Below are 19,315 nucleotides of genomic sequence, written 5' to 3'. Positions count from 1 at the left end.
TTTAAAATTGCAGTGGCCTCAATCTAACATGAGCAGAATAAGATTTACTGGCTCCTTTTGAAACATATTGGAAGTTGAAATTAAACTCAATGTGTTATTCCTTAAAACAGTAAATGTTATGTTTGGATTTAGCACAAGCCATTGTGTGACTCAAATTGTATATATTCTGTAATTATGCCTGCTGGAGCAAAAGGAAAATGATTGAACTCTGGTGACAAAACTAGAATATGTAAATTAAAGTTCACAATACTATGATGAATAGGTAAGCTTTTTTTTCACTCACACTGCACAGACAAGTATTAAAGTTCTGCAATATATAGAGCAAAGGAAAAAACACAAGGTTTTAGAATCAACAAAGTGATAACGTAACCTCTAACCAATTAACTGCTCCTCTCCAATGCTTTAGTGACAAACTGAATGAGTTTTTTTTACTGGCAGCAATATACTATGTCATAAAATGAACCCAAACAACACATAACAGTGGCTGCCTGAGCAATGTAGAGCCTAGAAATCTACCACAACAACGACATGAGTCGGCTTAAATAACAGAGCACACTATCACTTTGTCTTCAGGACGTAGATTTACAGTTCAAAATGCAGCAAGTAAATTACATGATCTGTACCACAGAATATCAGGATACAGATTTCTAAGTGCAGTTGCCCACATTTTGGGGAAGAAATAGGCAAGAACCAAAGTGAAATCAATAACACATTGAAACATGCACCCCAACACAGGGGCACAGTTTCAACTTTAAATTGAAATTTTGGGCCTCACACTGTCTGCGTAACATTAGCTCTAAGTACTGATCTAAGTACAGATCATCAATCCAGGTTTTCTTAAAATATACTGGCTCCAATACAGACTGGAACAAGTGTTAGTTTGCTCATTAAAAAGGCATTGAATACCATAAATATGCAACACATTATCCTGCTGAAATCCAACTTAGTTACTCGTACATCATGAACTATAAATCAGATATTGAATGCTTAATAAGTTTAATATAATCACATCAATAAATTTGCTGAACAACCAGTAATACAAGAGACTTCCACAAATTTCCTCCAGTGAAATAACTTAAGTATCCCAAAGCCACTGTTGCTCTACTTAATTCAAGATAGAAAATTAATTAAAACATTATGAATGTCATCTGATATACCTTGTTGTTGGAAGATCAAATAAACAGTAAGATTTTCAATCCAAAATTATAGATGTTAAAAGAAAGTTACCTCAGAATTTGCTGCTTCTTCTGGAACAAATATAATGGCAGAGTTATTCCCAGTGAACAGTCGTGGAGGAATGGAAGGACTTTCACTCAAAACACTCACATTTATTAATTCAACAGAAGGATTAAAATCCAGTCCAAGGAATGTCTAGAATGTCAAAGTAGACAGACATTAATCAATAATACTCCCCTGTCTTACCACAGCAGTCATACATGTGAGTCAAGCTGCAGGATGTTTCAATGCAGCACTGCAAAATTATTTTTCATGCAATGCGGCTACCGTTTGCTGAGCCAGCATTTTTTGCTATTCCCATTTGCCCTTGAGCAAGTGGTGGTGAGCTGCATGCTTGAACTGCTGCAGGCCACTTAGTGTAAGTGCAATGTCGTTAGGGAGGGAATTACAGGACTTTGACCCAATGACACTGAAGGAATGATGCTAAGTTTCCAAGTCAGGATGGTGAGTGGCTTGGAGTGGAACTTGCAGGTGGTGGCTTGCCCTTCTAGATTAGTGGTCTCCGACCTTTATAAACACACTAAGATCACTTTTTGAACTTACGTGCAACCCAGGATTCGCCACTAAGAAAACATAGAACAAACAGTTTATTTTTAGAACCATATAAATTTAAAACTAAGTATATAATTATTTACATTTTTTTTCTCTACTCACTAAGTCTCAGTATGACACTTGCGATTACATACGATCTGATAGTGCCCTGAAGTCTCGGGTTATACTTTGCGACTGCTAGTTGTATACTGACCATCAGCTGTGAGGTGAGTGCTACACTTGCACATAATTGTCTTCATTGGGAGAATATCATCTTTCTGAGGTATGTGGGATCAAAGTAAGCTTTCACTTTAAAAACACAGGATGGTGGGAATGGGTGTTTTTCTCCGATCACAAGTCCCCAAAATCCCTGTCCATTGATCTGATTTTCAGTTCAATTTTGTATAGTATTTATCTCCATATTAACCCCATAGCTTAATTAATCAAACACCTGATGGAATTTAGTAGTCAATCCGCCAATGCCTACTTGAAGGAATGGACTGGAGATAAATGTTACAATTTGTTCCATCACATCTAATTTCTGAAATAATCTGTTGAATTCTTCTGCTAACTTCTGCAGTTTTCTCTATGGAACCAATTTTCTTTGTCTTTGATGTTTTGCTAGGATTTTCTTCACAACATTGCATGCTAATGTTCCCTTCATTCCATGATTTGAGAAAAGATTTCAGGCATAAGATCAAAACATTGTCACATGACCTTCCCTCAACTTGACCAGCATGGCTAACCATAGCAGCATCAAGTTCAACAAGTAAGAATTTAAAGAGGTAACAGTGAAGAGCTCTTGCTCAAATCAAGTTTACGATTTTAGCAATAACTTCTGTTGCATAAGAAAAATCCATAACTCAACATGATTCATTAAAGCTTGCTGGTGGATTACACAGTGGTAATTGACAAAAGATGGGAAACCAGGATCATTTCAGCGAAATGTCACAAAGCCTGTATTTGTACCAAGCATCACTGGTGCACAATCAGTTGCAACGGAACCAGTTTCTTGATTTGAATATTATTTCCAAGTCCATACACTTTTGAATTTGTTGTAGATAACCTCATCCTTTAAGGGGCAAAACAGTCAAGAATCCTTGTTGGCTATGTCCTTAAAAAGTATCTTCACAAAGACAATCAGCTGGATTGTATCGGTCGCTTCAACGCATTCACCAAACTGCAGCAAGAAGCAGGTCCTTCAGGTCCTGCCATAGTTGTTGAGACCCATCTTTGGACAAAGATTCAACTCGTCTTGCTGCTGTGGAAGCACCAACTGACATGACCTGGATTCCTACCAAAATCTCACATTTGTTCTGAAATAAAGAGTAAACTGCTACAGTCTTGCTTCTTTTAACAGTTTGTTATCTATGAATTACTTCTTGTGTTTTGCCAGATGTAAGGTACAGCTACAACACTGGCATCCACCTGAAAATGTGGAAAATTGTCCAGAGATGTCCTGTGTACAAAAAGCAGGGCAAAACCAACCTGGCTAATTATCATCCCATCAATCTACTCTCAAACATCAAAAGAGTGATGAATGGGGCCATCAACAATACTATCCAGCAGCATTTGTTTTGCAATAAACTGGTCACTGAGGCTCAATTCTGAATCTACTAGAGGCATTCAGGACCTGACTTTATTACAGCCTTACTTCAAATCTGAACAAAATGGGCGGCACGGTGGTTAGCACTGTTGCCTCACAGTGCCAGAGACCCAGGTTCAATTCTTGCCTCAGGCAACTGTCTGTGTGGAGTTTGCACATTCTCCCTGTGTCTGCGTGGGTTTCCTCTGGGTGCTCCGGTTTCCTCCCACCGTCCAAAAATTCCTAGGTGAATTGGCCATGCTAAATTGCCCGTAGTGTGAGGGGAAAGGATAAACGTATGGGTCTGGGTGGATTGTTCTTCGGAGGGTTGGTGTGGACTTGTTGGGCCGAGGGGCCTGTTTCCACACTGTAAGTAATCTAATCTAATAAAAGAGCTGAATTCCTGAAATGGGCGGATGATGACTACCATTGACAGCAAGGCTGCATTTGACCATATGTGGCATCAAGGAGCCCTAGCAAAACTGGAGTCAATGAGGATTGGGGAAAGGGTGGGGGTGAAAACAATTTCCACTGGTTGGAGTCATATTTGGCACAAAGGAAGATGCTTTTGGTTGTTGGACAATAGTCAGCTCAGCTCCAGAACATCTCTGGATTCGTGGTGCTGGAAGAGCACAGCAGTTCAGGCAGCATCCAACGAGCAGCGAAATCAACGTTTCGGGCAAAAGCCCTTCATCAGGAATAAAGGCAGTGAGCCTGCAGCATGGAGAGATAAGCTAGAGGAGGGTGGGGGTGGGGAGAGAGTAGCATAGAGTACAATGGGTGAGTGGGGGAGGAGATGAAGGTGATAGGTCAAAGAGAAGAGGGTGGAGTGGATAGGTGGAAAAGAAGATAGGCAGGTCGGACAAGTCAAGGAGACAGTAAGTGAGCTGGAAGTTTGAAACTAGGATGAGGTGGGGGAAGGGGAAATGAGGAAGCTGTTGAAGTCCACATTGATGCCCTGGGGTTGAAGTGTTCCGAGGCGGAAGATGAGGCGTTCTTCCTCCAGGCGTCTGGTGGTGAGGGAGCGGCGGTGAAGGAGGCCCAGGACCTCCATGTCCTCGGCAGAGTGGGAGGGGGAGTTGAAATGTTGGGCCACGGGGCGGTTTGGTTGATTGGTGCGGGTGTCTCGGAGATGTTCCCTAAAGCGCTCTGCTAGGAGGCGCCCAGTCTCCCCAATGTAGAGGAGACCACATCGGGAGCAACGGATACAATAAATGATATTGGTGGATGTGCAGGTGAAACTTTGATGGATGTGGAAGGCTCCTTTAGGGCCTTGGATAGAGGTGAGGGAGGAGGTGTGGGCACAGGTTTTACAGTTCCTGCGGTGGCAGGGGAAAGTGCCAGAATGGGAGGGTGGGTCATAGGGGGGTGTGGACCTGACCAGGTAGTCACGGAGGGAACGGTCTTTGCGGAAGGCGGAAAGGGGTGGGGAGGGAAATATATCCCTGGTGGTGGGGTCTTTTTGGAGGTGGCGGAAATGTCGGTGGATGATTTGGTTGATGCGAAGGTTTGTAGGGTGGAAGGTGAGCACCAGGGGCGTTCTGTCCTTGTTACGGTTGGAGGGGTGGGGTCTGAGGGCGGAGGTGCAGGATGTGGACGAGATGCGTTGGAGGGCATCTTTAACCACATGGGAAGGGAAATTGCGGTCTCTAAAGAAGGAGGCCATCTGGTGTGTCCTATGGTGGAACTGGTCCTCCTGGGAGCAGATACGGCGGAGGCGGAGAAATTGGGAATACGGGATGGCATTTTTGCAAGAGATAGGGTGGGAAGAGGTGTAATCCAGGTAGCTAAGGGAGTCAGTGGGTTTGTAAAAAATGTCAGTGTCAAGTCGGTCGTCACTAATGGAGATGGAGAGGTCCAGGAAGGGGAGCGAGGTGTCAGAGATAGTCCAGGTAAATTTAAGGTCAGGGTGGAATGTGTTGGTGAAGTTGATGAATTGCTCAACCTCCTCGCGGGAGCACGAGGTGGCGCCAATGCAGTCATCAATGTAGCGGAGGAAGAGGTGGGGAGTGGTGCCGGTGTAATTACGGAAGATCAACTGTTCTACATAGCCAACAAAGAGACAGGCATAGCTGGGGCCCATACGTGTGCCCATGGCTACGCCTTTGGTCTGGAGGAAGTGGGAGGATTCAAAGGAGAAATTGTTAAGGGTGAGGACCAGTTCGGCCAAACGAATGAGAGTGTCAGTGGAAGGGTACTGTTGGGGACGTTTGGAGAGGAAAAAATGGAGGGCTTGGAGGCCCTGGTCATGGCGAATGGAGGTGTAGAGGGATTGGATATCCATGGTGAAGATAAGGCGTTGGGGGCCGGGGAAACGGAAGTCTTGGAGGAGGTGGAGGGCGTGGGTGGTGTCTCGAACGTATGTGGGGAGTTCCTGGACTAGGGGGGATAGGACAGTGTCAAGGTAGGTAGAGATGAGTTCAGTGGGGCAGGAGCATGCTGAGACAATGGGTCGGCCAGGGTGGTCAGGCTTGTGGATCTTGGGAAGGAGGTAGAACCGGGCAGTGCGGGGTTCCCGGACTATGAGGTTGGAAGCTGTGGGTGGGAGATCTCCTGAGGTGATGAGGTTCTGTATGGTCTGGGAGATGATGGTTTGGTGATGGGGGGTGGGGTCATGGTCGAGGGAGCAGTAGGAAGAGGTGTCCTCGAGTTGGCGTTTGGCTTCAGCGGTGTAGAGGTCAGTGCGCCTGACTACCACGGCGCCCCCTTTATCCGCTGGCTTGATGGTGAGGTTGGGATTGGAGCAGAGGGATTGGAGGGCTGCGCGTTGTGAGGGTGAGAGGTTGGAGTGGGGAAGGGGGTAGACAGGTTGAGGCGGTTAATGTCCCGGCGGCAGTTGGAAATGAAGAGGTCGAGGGCAGGTAATAGGCCAGCGCGGGAAGTCCAGGTGGATGCAGTGTGTTGGAGGTGGGCAAAGGGGTCCTCGGAAGGTGGGCGGGAGCCCTGATTGTGAAAGTAAGCTCGGAGGCGGAGGCGACGGAAGAATTGTTCGATGTCACGTCGTGTATTAAATTCATTGATGCGTGGACGGAGGGGGATGAAGGTGAGTCCTTTGCTGAGGACTGATCGTTCGTCCTCAGTGAGTGGGAGGTCTGGAGGGATGGTGAAAACTCGGCAGGGCCGGGAGCTGGGATCTGGTGTGGGTGTGGAGCTGGGAGTGGGGTCGGAGCCAGTACCTGGAGTGGGTGTGATGGTGGGGGGAATGGGGGTGGAGGCATGAGCTGGGGTAATGTTGCCCTTGGGGTTCTGGGGTGTGGGGATAGTGACAGTGGGGTCTGTGGGGGGCATGTCAGCAGAATGCAGGTGAGTGGCGCTGGTGGGGGTGGAAGTGGTGGTGATCATGGCAGTAGGGGTGGCGGGAGTCACTGAGCGTGTGGCATCAGCGATGATGTGAGGGCCGGAAGTGGCTGTGGGAGTGGCCATGATGTGGGCGGAAGTGACATCATCACTCAGCATGGGGGTGGTAGCTGCGTCAGCCGCATGGCTAATGGCGTTTCCGAGGGCAGGGGAATCTTCTGGAATGTTTGAGGAGCGCTGGTTATGGAGGTGGGTGGATAAAAGTTTGTTGTACTTACAGTTTTTGATGTTTGAGATGGAATTGAAATACTGTTTGTTGAGAGTATGAATTCTCCTGAGGATGTAGTACAGAGTGGGTCCTTTGCAATTTCCCTCCCCACCCCTTTCCGCCTTCCGCAAAGACCGTTCCCTCCGTGACTACCTGGTCAGGTCCACACCCCCCTACGACCCACCCTCCCATTCTGGCACTTTCCCCTGCCACCGCAGGAACTGTAAAACCTGTGCCCAAACCTCCTCCCTCACCTCTATCCAAGGCCCTAAAGGAGCCTTCCACATCCATCAAAGTTTCACCTGCACATCCACCAATATCATTTATTGTATCCGTTGCTCCCGATGTGGTCTCCTCTACATTGGGGAGACTGGGTGCCTCCTAGCAGAGCGCTTTAGGGAACATCTCCGAGACACCCGCACCAATCAACCAAACCGCCCCGTGGCCCAACATTTCAACTCCCCCTCCCACTCTGCCGAGGACATGGAGGTCCTGGGCCTCCTTCACTGCCGCTCCCTCACCACCAGACGCCTGGAGGAAGAACGCCTCATCTTCCGCCTCGGAACACTTCAACCCCAGGGCATCAATGTGGACTTCAACAGCTTCCTCATTTCCCCTTCCCCCACCTCATCCTAGTTTCAAACTTCCAGCTCACTTACTGTCTCCTTGACTTGTCTGACCTGCCTATCTTCTTTTCCACCTATCCACTCCACTCCACCCTCTTCTCTACTCTCTCCCCACCCCCACCCTCCTCTAGCTTATCTCTCCATGCTGCAGGCTCACTGCCTTTATTCCTGATGAAGGGCTTTGCCCGAAACGTTGATTTCGCTGCTCGTTGGATGCTGCCTGAACTGCTGTGCTCTTCCAGCACCACTAATCCAGTATTTGATTTTCAGCATCTGCAGTCATTGTTTTTGCCTTCCAGAACATCTCTGCAGATGTTCCTCAGGGTAGTGTCCTAGGCCCAGTCATCTTCAGCTGCTTTAGTGATCTTCTCTCCATCTTAAGATCAGAAATGAGAATGTTCCCTGATGATTGCACCATTCATAATTCCCCAGATAGTGAAGCAACTCATACTCAAACGCAGCAAGATCTGGACAACATTTTTGTTTAAGCTGACAAGTTACAAGTCACATTCATGCGACACAAGTCCCAGCCAATGACTATCCCTGAAAAGAGAGAATCTAACCATTGCCTCTTGACATTCAGTTGCATCGCCACTGCTGATTCCCCCACAATTCTGGATATTATCATTGACCAGAAGCTGAACTAGATGAGCCAATTATATACTGTGGCTACAAGAATGGGTCAAAAGCCAAAAGTCCTGTAGTGACTAACTCACCTTTAGATTCCTCAAAGACTGTCCACCATTTACAAGGCACAAATCAGGAGTATGACAGAAACTTCTCAATTGCCTGGATGGGTGCACCTCTAACAACGTGCAAGAAGTTTGGTGCCATCCAGGACAAAGTCACATGCTTGATTGGCACCACATCCACAATCAGAAGCAGCAGTGTGTACCATCTACAGCACCTACAAAACCCACAACCACTACCATCTAGATAGCGAACGGAAATAGATACATGGGAACACTATGACCTGCATATTCCCTCCAAGTCACTTGCTGTTCTAATTTATAAATATATTACCATTCATTCAGTGTTAGTGGGTCAAACTCCTTTAAGCCGTTGTGGGTGAATCTATGATGGACTGTAGCAGTAGAAGAAGGTAGCTCACCACCACATTCTCAATGACAACCAGAGATGGGTATGATGTAAACTATGAGATTTATATATAATATTTATTTAAATAATCTATTCCAAGTTTGGGGTTTTCATTCTTGAGTGAGGAGCATGTTTTCTGTGTGATGAAGTTAATAATTAACTTGGTTGTATTTCTGTAGCCACACTGACCTTTTTTTTAAAAAAGGCAACTGTTGAGAGCTTGCTTTAGAGTTAATGGGCTTTTATTCATCACTAAGATTTTTGTTTACAGTAGATTTCATAGACCCTGAATGGTGAGAGATTTTTGGAACTGTTTTTTTAAGCTTATTTGAAACAGCCATAGCTTGGAGATGGCATTTTTCTTTTCGTTTTAGTTTGATTTTGGGCAGAGCTGTGAGGTCCTTGGTTGAAAATGTCTGTACAATGCATTGCTTCTGATAAGGAAGGAATTATAATGAACTTGCTTACTTCAGAGCAAAGAGTTAGTGTTAGTCCCAGAAACCCTGAAAAGATTATTTAAAAGATGGGTTTGTTTAAGTTCAAGCATGTAACAGCTCCAAGAAGAAACTATCTGCAATTCTAGTTATGTTAGATTCATAGGTGACTTACATCTACTGAGGTGTCAGCAGTCCTGTACAAGTGGTCTTTCTGGGACTAGACAAAGTTTGTTTTGGGTAGTGTACCAGAGTGTATTTTGAGTACGGTATAAAAGTTGTTGTTTTTCCTTCCAATGTACAAAGGAGTGTATTGGGATTATACTGTGAAGGTGCTGGTATTATCACTTCACTATCAACCCAGTGACCCAGGTAATGTTCAGATCTCCCCATGATAGATAGTGGAATTTGAATTTGATAAAAATCTGGAATTAAAAACTTAACGTTGACCATGGCAAGGGAAACTTCATCCTTACCTGATTTGGCCTACATCTGACTCCAGATGACAGCAAGTTGGTTAGCCCTAAACTGCCCTCTGGGCAATTAGAGATGGACAATAAATGCTGGCCTAGCCAGTGATGGCTGAATCTCAGCAAAGACTAAAAGAAAATTGGTTTATATTACAAACAGATGGTTTATTTTTACTTCTTTTGTTACTAAAACTTTGTTTAATTGTTAAAACACACTGCAAAATTGTGGGTATTTGGTTCAGCAAGAGGCCACTTTGTTAAAGCAAAGCAAAACAAACATGATTTATCATGCGCCCTTTCAGTGTTAAATCTGACTTGCTCAAATAACACCAGCTGAGAATCATGACATGGGCAATAAATTATAGTCTAACCAGCAGCATGCTCAATTATTTATCTGGGGAGGAGTGCCAAAGTGGAGCTTATGTGGTATTCAGCAGGTTATCTTGCCCATGTTTGACCTGTTGCCATGATACTTCATGGCATCCAGAGTCAATGTTGTGGATTCCTTCGGTATCTCCCTCCCGACTGTAAACCAATGTTCTGCCATCTCTCCTGACTCTATTTCCTTTGTGTAGTTAGTTAGTTCACATCCAATTTCTGCTCCAACATCCACTCTTAAAATTATATCAGTGACATCAAAATGTAGTTAAAAATGTTAACAAAGCATGGAAGGTGTCAGGGAGGCAATTTAAAACAAAGGTAAGGAAATGGGTAAGGATTTCCTCCCCACAATTCATCCCAGTACAGATTAAGTGGAAAATGTGGGATGTTTGGATTCATATTGGTAACCCAAGGCAGATGTTTCTGTGACATTGCTTCTCCAGAACAACCAAACCATTGAAAGTAGAGAAATAAGTCAGCGACTGTTATAGATTGAGAAACACTTATATATCACTTTGTCACTTACTTGTATAACTCCAAAATTTCCATCATATCTGTATAACAAAAGTATGTGCTTTACCATTTCCATTGTTTACAATCTTGCTCATGTGGACCTTTTAATCAGATGGAAACATAAAGCAAGGTTCAACACTTGCTATTCCTACATGCTTCTTCAGCATGATAGCAGGAAATGAAAGCGAAAATGTTTGCATAGTTGTTTATCCTTATGACTAGTTCAAGTTCACCTAAATCAGTAAAGCAGCTGCATGGGTTTCCTCACCAATGCTTAAGCACAGATGGTTTTGTTCACCTGAAGAACTTGACTCAATTTAAGCTGTCCCACTCACCTGATTTGAGATTGGCACTCTGGCAACAGCAAATCCAGCACCATCTTCGACCACTACACTCCCCAAAAATCCATCTTGTCCATGAAAGATGAGCTTATATTCCACAATCACATCTTGAAATGTTCCACCATGTCTTGTAATGTTAATCTGAAAATAGCGACTCAAGTCACTTTCAACAATCACAGTTTGCCCTTCTGAGTAGACAGCAAACAAGCCATAAGGGTCATCATTTGCAGGAACCAGAAATCTTGAATTGTCTTTTCCCTCATTCAAATCAGCTCCACCTTCTACAGAAGTTAGCCTCATTATATAAACTTCATCTAACTCCGGAACGTCATCAGCTAACAGCTGAACATTTATTTCTGCATTCAGCTGTGAATCCAGGATAGTGACTGTGCCATTGATCACAAGAAAGTCTCCTGTCATATCAGAATCACTCTGAAGCAACCAATGTACCTTAAGCACAAAAGAGAAGAAATGACAATTACTAATTTGAATTAAAAGTAACATACATATCGCAAAAAAAGTGTTGCATCTAAACATCTTCAGTTTAAAAAAATTCCTGGTTTGATTCCAAAAACTGGTTAAATATTGAAAGAATTAATTGGATTTCATAAATATCAATCAGTAAATAGATGTTATAGAACTATTTTAGGGAAAATTGAGGAGATCTTCCTAAATTAAATTTGAAAATAAAACTGTGTAAACAAAATTTCCAGAACTGGATAAATAGTAACCTTTCAAGTACTAAACATATGCTGACGGCTTCAAATAGCTGAAAGGTGGTTAAACTGTCAATCGAATTGAAGCCTGAAGTGCAGGGTCCAACTGATACCTTAAAAGGTGAATGACAAAAAGCCCTTCAACCATGCTCATGCACCTGACCAATTCAAATGCTGATCAATTTAATAGTCACATCTTTTAAGAACAAAGCTCTACCATGACACACCACAAGGAAATCATACTTAAATTATCATAAAGTAACTAATCATGACTGAATTAACTCCTCAGAGGCCAGTCTCGCATCAACAAGTCACATTTTACTTACACTTGGACAGCCCTTGACACTGATCCAGCTCCCTCAGAGCCGGCTTTCAGAATGTCTGACATTCCTCTGTTTATCTGTTAGCCAGGGCTTCTTGACTGGACCACACTAACAATCCCAATCAAGGAACTCATATTCTATGAGATCCATCTGGCTGACGTCATTGCAATCACTACAATAATATGCCAAATTAGCAACATATCTTTTAAATATACCCAACAAAAAGTTCTTAACTCCAGTACATATTTCCTTCAAATTTCACAACCCTTTTGACCGGATATGAAGCATGTCACATTCTGAAGCCAGCAACCCTCTGAATATTGTGTGTTCTGAAATTATATGAGCTATTAGCACCACCACTATTGAGTGAGAGTTCACAACCCACATTCTTATGGAGAGCACATGAAAAATAGTAGACACAGAAATTAGGTCAGGTATTTCAAACTTCTCCTCTGCACTGAAGGAAGGTCTAGTTCTGTTCCTGATAACATAATCTAGTCAGTTGCTCCTTAGTTTACCAAACATTGGAAGTATACAATAAAATGCTTAGGGGCTCCACCTGCAGAGGTCGTGATCCTACCTTTGAGCCAGGAGGCCCTGGTTCATTTTCCATCTGTTCCAGAGCTTTGTAATACCATCTCTGAAAAGACTGATTAGAAATATATACTATAAAATGCTTTAACATTTGAAGACATAAACTTCATGGTTATGTAATATTTGAGGATTTCATGGTAGTCTATTTTCTTTGTTTAGATGTAATTATAAATGCCACATAGTCCTCAAGTACTCCGTCCAATTCAGGAGGCTATGAAGTTGAAAAATGATTTGACAACACACAAACTGATTAATATGATTTAATAAGAAGTAATCAAATAATGATTAACAAGAGAAGTTATATTAGACTAACCATTTAGCTTCTTCAGAGTGGAAATTAGAACATTCCCACCCTGACAAAAAATGGTGAAAACTAGTCAGCTGAAAATTTAAAAACTGGGTTTGTTTTGTTTTGGTGAGAGTATTGTTACAAGATCTCAAGACACAGTCTGCCCTGTATTGAGACTTTACCAAAGCTGGCCGCAAGATGGACTCCCCTAGTCCACGCTTCATGATAGCAAATCATAGAACTACTGCAAAGCAGGAGGCTCATTGGTATAATGGTGCACTTCATCATAAACATTCCCCTTGTCACACAACACAAAAAAATGATCTTGTTATTTATATTTTGAGTTAGCCAACTTATTCATCAAGCGCAAAACTGTCTTATGCATTTGTAATTTGTTTTCCTGCACTCTCTCTCTGCAGATGCATGACATAATAGTTCTTAAATTATGCTGCTTTCTTTTTGCTATTCATAGATATTACTATTGACTGTTCAATTGGAACATCTTCCTTCTCTGGGTATTGTCAGACTCTGTCATTTGCTGTTGCTGCGCTATTGTCGTTGCAGGTCCATTCTTTAACATGATGAGATATGCTTAAAGAAGGATTTGTTCTCTCATTTTTATTTTGAAAGCAAATGTTGTAAACTTGAAACTGAGCTGAGCTATCTGCTCTTAGTCCAGCTAGCTTTGTTGTTTTTAAAACGTTGGAGCAACAGAGGCAGCATAAAGGGGTGGGCTCAAGATCCCACAGAACCACAATTTTAGTTTAACCTTCAGCCGTTGCTGGAATCTTGAGGCTGGATGTGGAACCTTTTATTCCTCCCTCTGTTACAGCTAAAAGCTGGGGTTCTCTTCCTGCTGCTAGAATTCCAAATGAGACAATCTATTTTACTGAATTTGCCTTTGCCAAGGGTGTGTTTATGGGTTGTTAATATATTGGAACAATTGTTATTTAGTAGGTTAGATTCCCTACAGTGTGGAAACAGGCCCTTCAGCCCAACCAGTCCACACCGACCCTCCGAAGAGTAACCCACCCAGACCCATTTCCCTCTGGCTAATCCACCTAACATTATGAGCAATTTACCGAGGGAGTGTTGCTGAACAAACAGACCTTGGAGTGCAGATTCATTGCTCCTTGAAAGTAGAGTCACAGGTAGATAGAATAGTGAAGGCGGCATTTGGTATGCTTTCCTTTATTGGTCAGAGTATTGAGTACAGGAGTTGGGAGGTCATGTTGCAGCTATACAGGATATTGGTTAGGCCACTTTTGGAATAGTCATGCAATTCTCATCTCCTTCCTACTGGAAGGATGTTGTGAGGCTTGAAAGGGTTCAGAAAAGATTTACAAGGATGTTGCCAGGATTGGAGGATTTGAGCTGTCAGGAGAGGGTGAAGAGGTTGGGGCTGTTTTCACTGGAGCATCAGAGGCTGAGGGGTGACCTTATAAAAGTTTATAAAATCATGAGGGGCATGGATAGGATAAATAGACAGTCTTTTCCCCAGGGTGGGGGAGTCCAGAACAAGAGGGCATAGGTTTAGGATGAGAGGGGAAAGATATAAAAGGGACCTAATGGGCAACTTTTTCACATAAAGGGTAGTATGTAGGGAATGAGCTGCCAGATGAAGTGTGGAGGCTAGTACAATTGTAACATTTAAAAGGCATCTGGATGTATATATGAATAGGAAGGGTTTGGAGGGATATGGGCCGGGTGCTGGCAGGTGAGACTAGTTTGGGTTGGGATATCTGGTCAGCATGGACCGAAGGGTCTGTTTCCATGCTGTACATCGCTATGACTAATTCAAAACTTCATTCAGAACAGTGAGAAAACAGTCAGGTATTTTCCCTGAAGTGAGTCCAAGTAACTAAGGCCAGCAATCACCTAAAACCTAAATTTTCACTGAATCAAGCTGTTTACATGTGGCATTGTATAAAATAGAATTGCAAAAGAATTTCCAGATGTAATGAGAAAGTATTAGAATAAATCAAAAATACAAATAATGCTGCATGTTAACATTACCTTCACATTCCCAATTTTTCCTTTTGTCCTTGTAATAAAGAATGCAATATTTAATAGTTCTTCATGACTAGATGGCTCCAGGTAAGTTTTCATGTCCAATGACTCCTCAGTGAACTGAACTATTCCATTAGGATTTCCAACTTTTTGTACCTAAGGATCATAATTGTTGAAATTTAAAGTATTATTGATGGTCTTTCTAGAAAAGTAGTTTTGTTCATTGCAAAGTCTTTCTCATTTCAGAAATGCAGGAATATTTCACATCCAAGTCCAAAGCAAAACCATCACACTGTATGAAAACAAATTTAAATACAGTTTGCGTATTACAAAATTCTGTTCATCATTTCACTTTTGCTATTTCAAGGTGGCAGCCCATTAGGTGCAGCATTTTGACAGCACCAAAAATATCACTGTCAAAATATCACAGACTGTGGCTTCAAGCCCTAATTTTGTGAAGCTCAAACATCCAGCTGTGCTGAAGACCTGTTTTGTGCTTACAGAAACTGAGGAAAAGGCATTAGAGGTGGTGTTATCTCTCAGCCACGATCACATCATGATTGTATCTGGGAAGTTCATTGTTCTTCCCCATGATGATACATACACCTTGGATATCCGAAATGGAGAACAGTGGGGAAGGAATAAAACGTGTCCAAAAATATATTGCTTAGGGTTATAGTTTCAGGATAACAACAATAATTTTAAAAGATGAAGCTTCTGAATAATACATTTTTAGTAAAGATTTGATTGAAAGAACAATGCCACAAACATATGCCCCCAGGATTTAATGGAAGGGACCACATTATTCAAAAACTCTATTTCAATGAATGATTTATCGGTTATTAGCACACAAATAATGCATGACTTTATCATATTAAGTGCAATGCATATTTAAAAGAACAGCTAATTAAATAGGATTTTGGATGCAAACCACAATTGAAACAGCATTATTTATCTCAGTCACATACCGTTAAAAACACTTTTCCAGCCTTATGGTCAATTTCTGCTTCACCAAAGTCCAGGATAAGTTGGATAATGAAGGTCTCTTGCATTTCAATTTCTTCATGGGGCAAGACACTTAAGTCAATGACTCTATTTCCAGTCTCGCCATCTCTAAAATAGAATGTTCCATTGATGGGGTCACTTATGTCTGTGTTGGATGATGGCAAGATTGCTTCTGAGTTTGGACCCAGAATGTTCCAAATTATCTAAGAAAAGAAATGATATGGTAAGTTCCTAGTATCACAGAACTATCCATTACTTCAGGAGGAGGGTAGTTTAACAGGAATATGATTTGACATTCTGACCGCTTGCATTTATTGTTCAGATGAACAGGTGGCAGGAAGATGGACCTCATCTGTTGGAAGCATAGCTCTGAATCTTTTGTATACTTCTATATACTTTTTATACTATTACTTTGATGTAATGATCAAAAACAACATGCATAATGTTGTCAAATTTCCAAGAAAGCATGAGACCTCTCACCAGTCACATAAAGTAATAAATGGCTACTGTTTCATAAAGGTACCCTTTTGATTAGACTAATTCATTTTGGATTTATGTGCAGAAATAAACAACTAACTTATTAAAAACATTGTGGATTGAGTCTCTTTTCATTGCACAAAAGATGCCTTATCCCCCATGATGGTTTGAAAAAATGTTTATACTCCTCATTTCATTTGAATTCTCTACCATTAACTTCATTCAACATCATCACTCATATAAACCATTAACAAAAATCTAGCCATCTCCATTTTGTGTGCACCATTGGTCTAACACTCCAACAATTTTTTGATTGAGGAAGTTCTGGATTTTTATTGTAATTTGTGAAGAAATGCACAATAAAACAACTTTGGATTGGCTTTACGTTCCAATCTTGTTCTGGACTTCCCCAGCAAAGGGGACAATTTTATATCCAATCAACTCTTAAAATTATCTTAAAAACCTCAATTAAAGTACATCTTAAGGAGAATAACGATTATCTACACAACAGCCCTCTGACCTGGCGACCTCTTGTTTCTTCAATATTGAGTTTCCAACTAGTCATTCATCATCTTGAGCAATCATATATCTCTCTCTCATAAATCAACATCATCTAACTGTTCCCACTACTCTTACCATCCACAATGCCCCAGTTTCTCTCCAATGCATCTGTATCTTTGACCAGCTGAAGTTTTGGTAACATTTACTGTTATTGTCAGAGTTTCTGCTACAAGGCTGAAATCCCAGTAAGCTGAAGATCTCAGGAACTTATCCAACATTATACTGGAAAATTAAGGGAATGCACAATCACTGCACACTTTGGACATCTGTTTCAGAGGTCAGTAACAAGAGATATTTCTGATTACTTGTATTACCCAGTCACCCTAACTCTATTACCCAATTCAACTCTCAGAATTCAACTCCCTAATTGTATTAAAAGACCTGAATCACATCTCTCAATGTCTATAGTTTACAGAAATAGTGAAAAGTTTGGTATCAAACAAGTGCATACCCTATGAAATTTTGCCATGGTTCTGTTACCTACTATTGTGAGTTGACCAGAAATGCTGTTAAATCAAGACAGTGTACAGAGTAAAGATTGTACATTGGTTTCATAATTAATTGTTTAAGGTGCAGCAAACATTGTATTATCTGCCATTCTACCAACTGGAGTCCTCTATACATTGGAATTTCTGACATCTCAATGTTTCATTTAAAGTTGGTCTGAGAATCACAATGCCAGTTGTGATGCCAGTCTTATCTTCAGTTGTGGAAATTTTACTGTGAAGCCCAGCTGTCATGGAGTCCTTGCCTCCCAGCTGCTTCCCCTTTCCCCTCAAATCCCTCAAAAACAAAGCAACACCTTGGGTTGAAGTGCATTGTCTAATGCGCTTCGTGGTGTCTGACTGCAGTGTCCCAGTGTGAAGCTTGTCTTGTATTCTTCTACTATTCTCCTCAATGATACAACCAAGCTCTTGGGGCCCGTTCTCAGTGAGTCATGAGGCCAGTGAGGTAGATGTGCTCAGAACTGGTTTCACCTTCTGATGTACATGTCTTTGGTATCATATTTAACACCAGCTTGTCACCACTCCAGACGCTACAAGCCAGAAACTGGTCCATAAACTGCAGTGCTCACCTTTATCACTGAACATACGGCCCAGAAGAAAAGCAAACTGCCTCTGCTTCACTGACAGGAACCTGGAGGAACTGGTCAATGGTGTGGAGTGTATGGCATTACATTGCTCTGCAAACCATCAAAGAAGCACATATCATTAGACCCAGATTAGAGTGGTGCTGGAAAAGCACAGCAGGTCAGGCAGCATTCGAGGAGCAGGAAAATCGACATTTCCGGCAAAAGCCCTTCATCCACCCTCCTCTCTGACCTGTCACCTTCATCCACCTATAGTACTCTCAGCTAACTTCTCCCTAGCCCCACCACCTCCTATTTATCTCTCCATCCCGGAGGCTTCCAGCCTCATTCCTGATGAAGGGCTTTTGCCCGAATTGTCAATTTTCATATTCCTCGGATGATGCCTGACCTGCTGTGCTTTTCCAGCACCACTCTAATCTCGGCTCTGATTTCCAGCATCTGCAGCCCTCACTTTTGCCTATCATCAGACCCAGCCAGTCTGGACAGATAGCAGCCTGGTCAGTTTGTTGCCCTGAGTGAAAAGGAGTGAAAAGGAACAGCCAACAATGCAGTAAGAATGTCAATGACCTTTGGTGCAGCACAAGCGAAGTGCCATCACTTGCTCTTTGCTACCACACACACAGAGGGCCAGCACTCTAACTCAATCACAGTATTAATGGATCAACAAGGCTCAGGGATGACAACTACATTCTTCATGTCCAGTCAGCAGGTCCTATCCAACGTGCAGTCTTTAACCTTTCCTGCCTTCTGCACTTCCTACTGACTCAATGATGACACGTCACCATCTTGCATCCACTTCCATTACAATTAAATCTCTTCATTTTTCTCACTGTGGGAAATACTGACCCAGCCCCCAGACCGATGTCTCATTAGTAACCCAATTGATCCACTTGTAATCCCCAAATTGTTTGCACATGACTTATAGGACTCACCATGGCCCAAACCCAAACTCTAGTGGGACTAGGTGCCTGACTGACTGTGACAAACTCTTTTGAGTGAAGTAGGACCAGTTCCTTCATTGACAGCACCCCCCGACCAACTGCTCCCTTTAACTTATACGCACTCAATATGTTTCAACCAAATGACATTTGTATGCTGCATAAACCACCAGCACATGCTGTACATTGGACATCAACAGAGTATGGTGCCATGTTGAGGACTGTGCAACCCTCCACCTGACTAATAGATAGATGTTCAATGTTCCCCACTGTCATAAGCTGCCTGTCTCTCCCTCTAAACTAAATAGAGCATAATCCACAGAGACTGTAACTGACCTTGAAAGATCTTGTGCATTAAGAAAGCAATGTAAGCCATACGAAGGCTGGTGGCCTGTAAGTCATTGAGTGTTTGTTAAGAAAGCGACGAGAAGTAGGTAAAATAAGAGAAATATCTCCAAGTAAGAGGTAAAGTGAGCAAGAAGAAAGCAAGCTAACAACCATAAGATGTACATGCATCTTATGTCAGGGCAAA

General features: G+C 42.4%; 1 protein-coding gene across 2 annotated transcripts in view; it reads right to left on the bottom strand.

The window, feature by feature from the left end:
• adgrv1 (adhesion G protein-coupled receptor V1) overlaps positions 1–19,315 on the bottom strand; it is a 563,049-nt gene that overhangs the window by 274,368 nt on the left and 269,366 nt on the right. For both annotated transcript variants that reach the window (XM_072582867.1, XM_072582868.1), the window contains 4 exons: positions 15,681–15,920; positions 14,719–14,868; positions 10,775–11,230; positions 1,228–1,371 (listed from right to left, as the gene is read on the bottom strand). In XM_072582867.1, coding sequence (XP_072438968.1) covers positions 1,228–1,371; positions 10,775–11,230; positions 14,719–14,868; positions 15,681–15,920 — 990 coding nt within the window. The remainder of the gene's footprint in view (positions 1–1,227; positions 1,372–10,774; positions 11,231–14,718; positions 14,869–15,680; positions 15,921–19,315) is intronic.

The sequence above is a fragment of the Chiloscyllium punctatum genome, chromosome 2 (assembly GCF_047496795.1).
Source record: "Chiloscyllium punctatum isolate Juve2018m chromosome 2, sChiPun1.3, whole genome shotgun sequence".
NCBI classification, from domain to species: Eukaryota; Metazoa; Chordata; class Chondrichthyes; order Orectolobiformes; family Hemiscylliidae; genus Chiloscyllium; species Chiloscyllium punctatum.
This window is presented reverse-complemented; position numbering and strand designations above follow the sequence as displayed.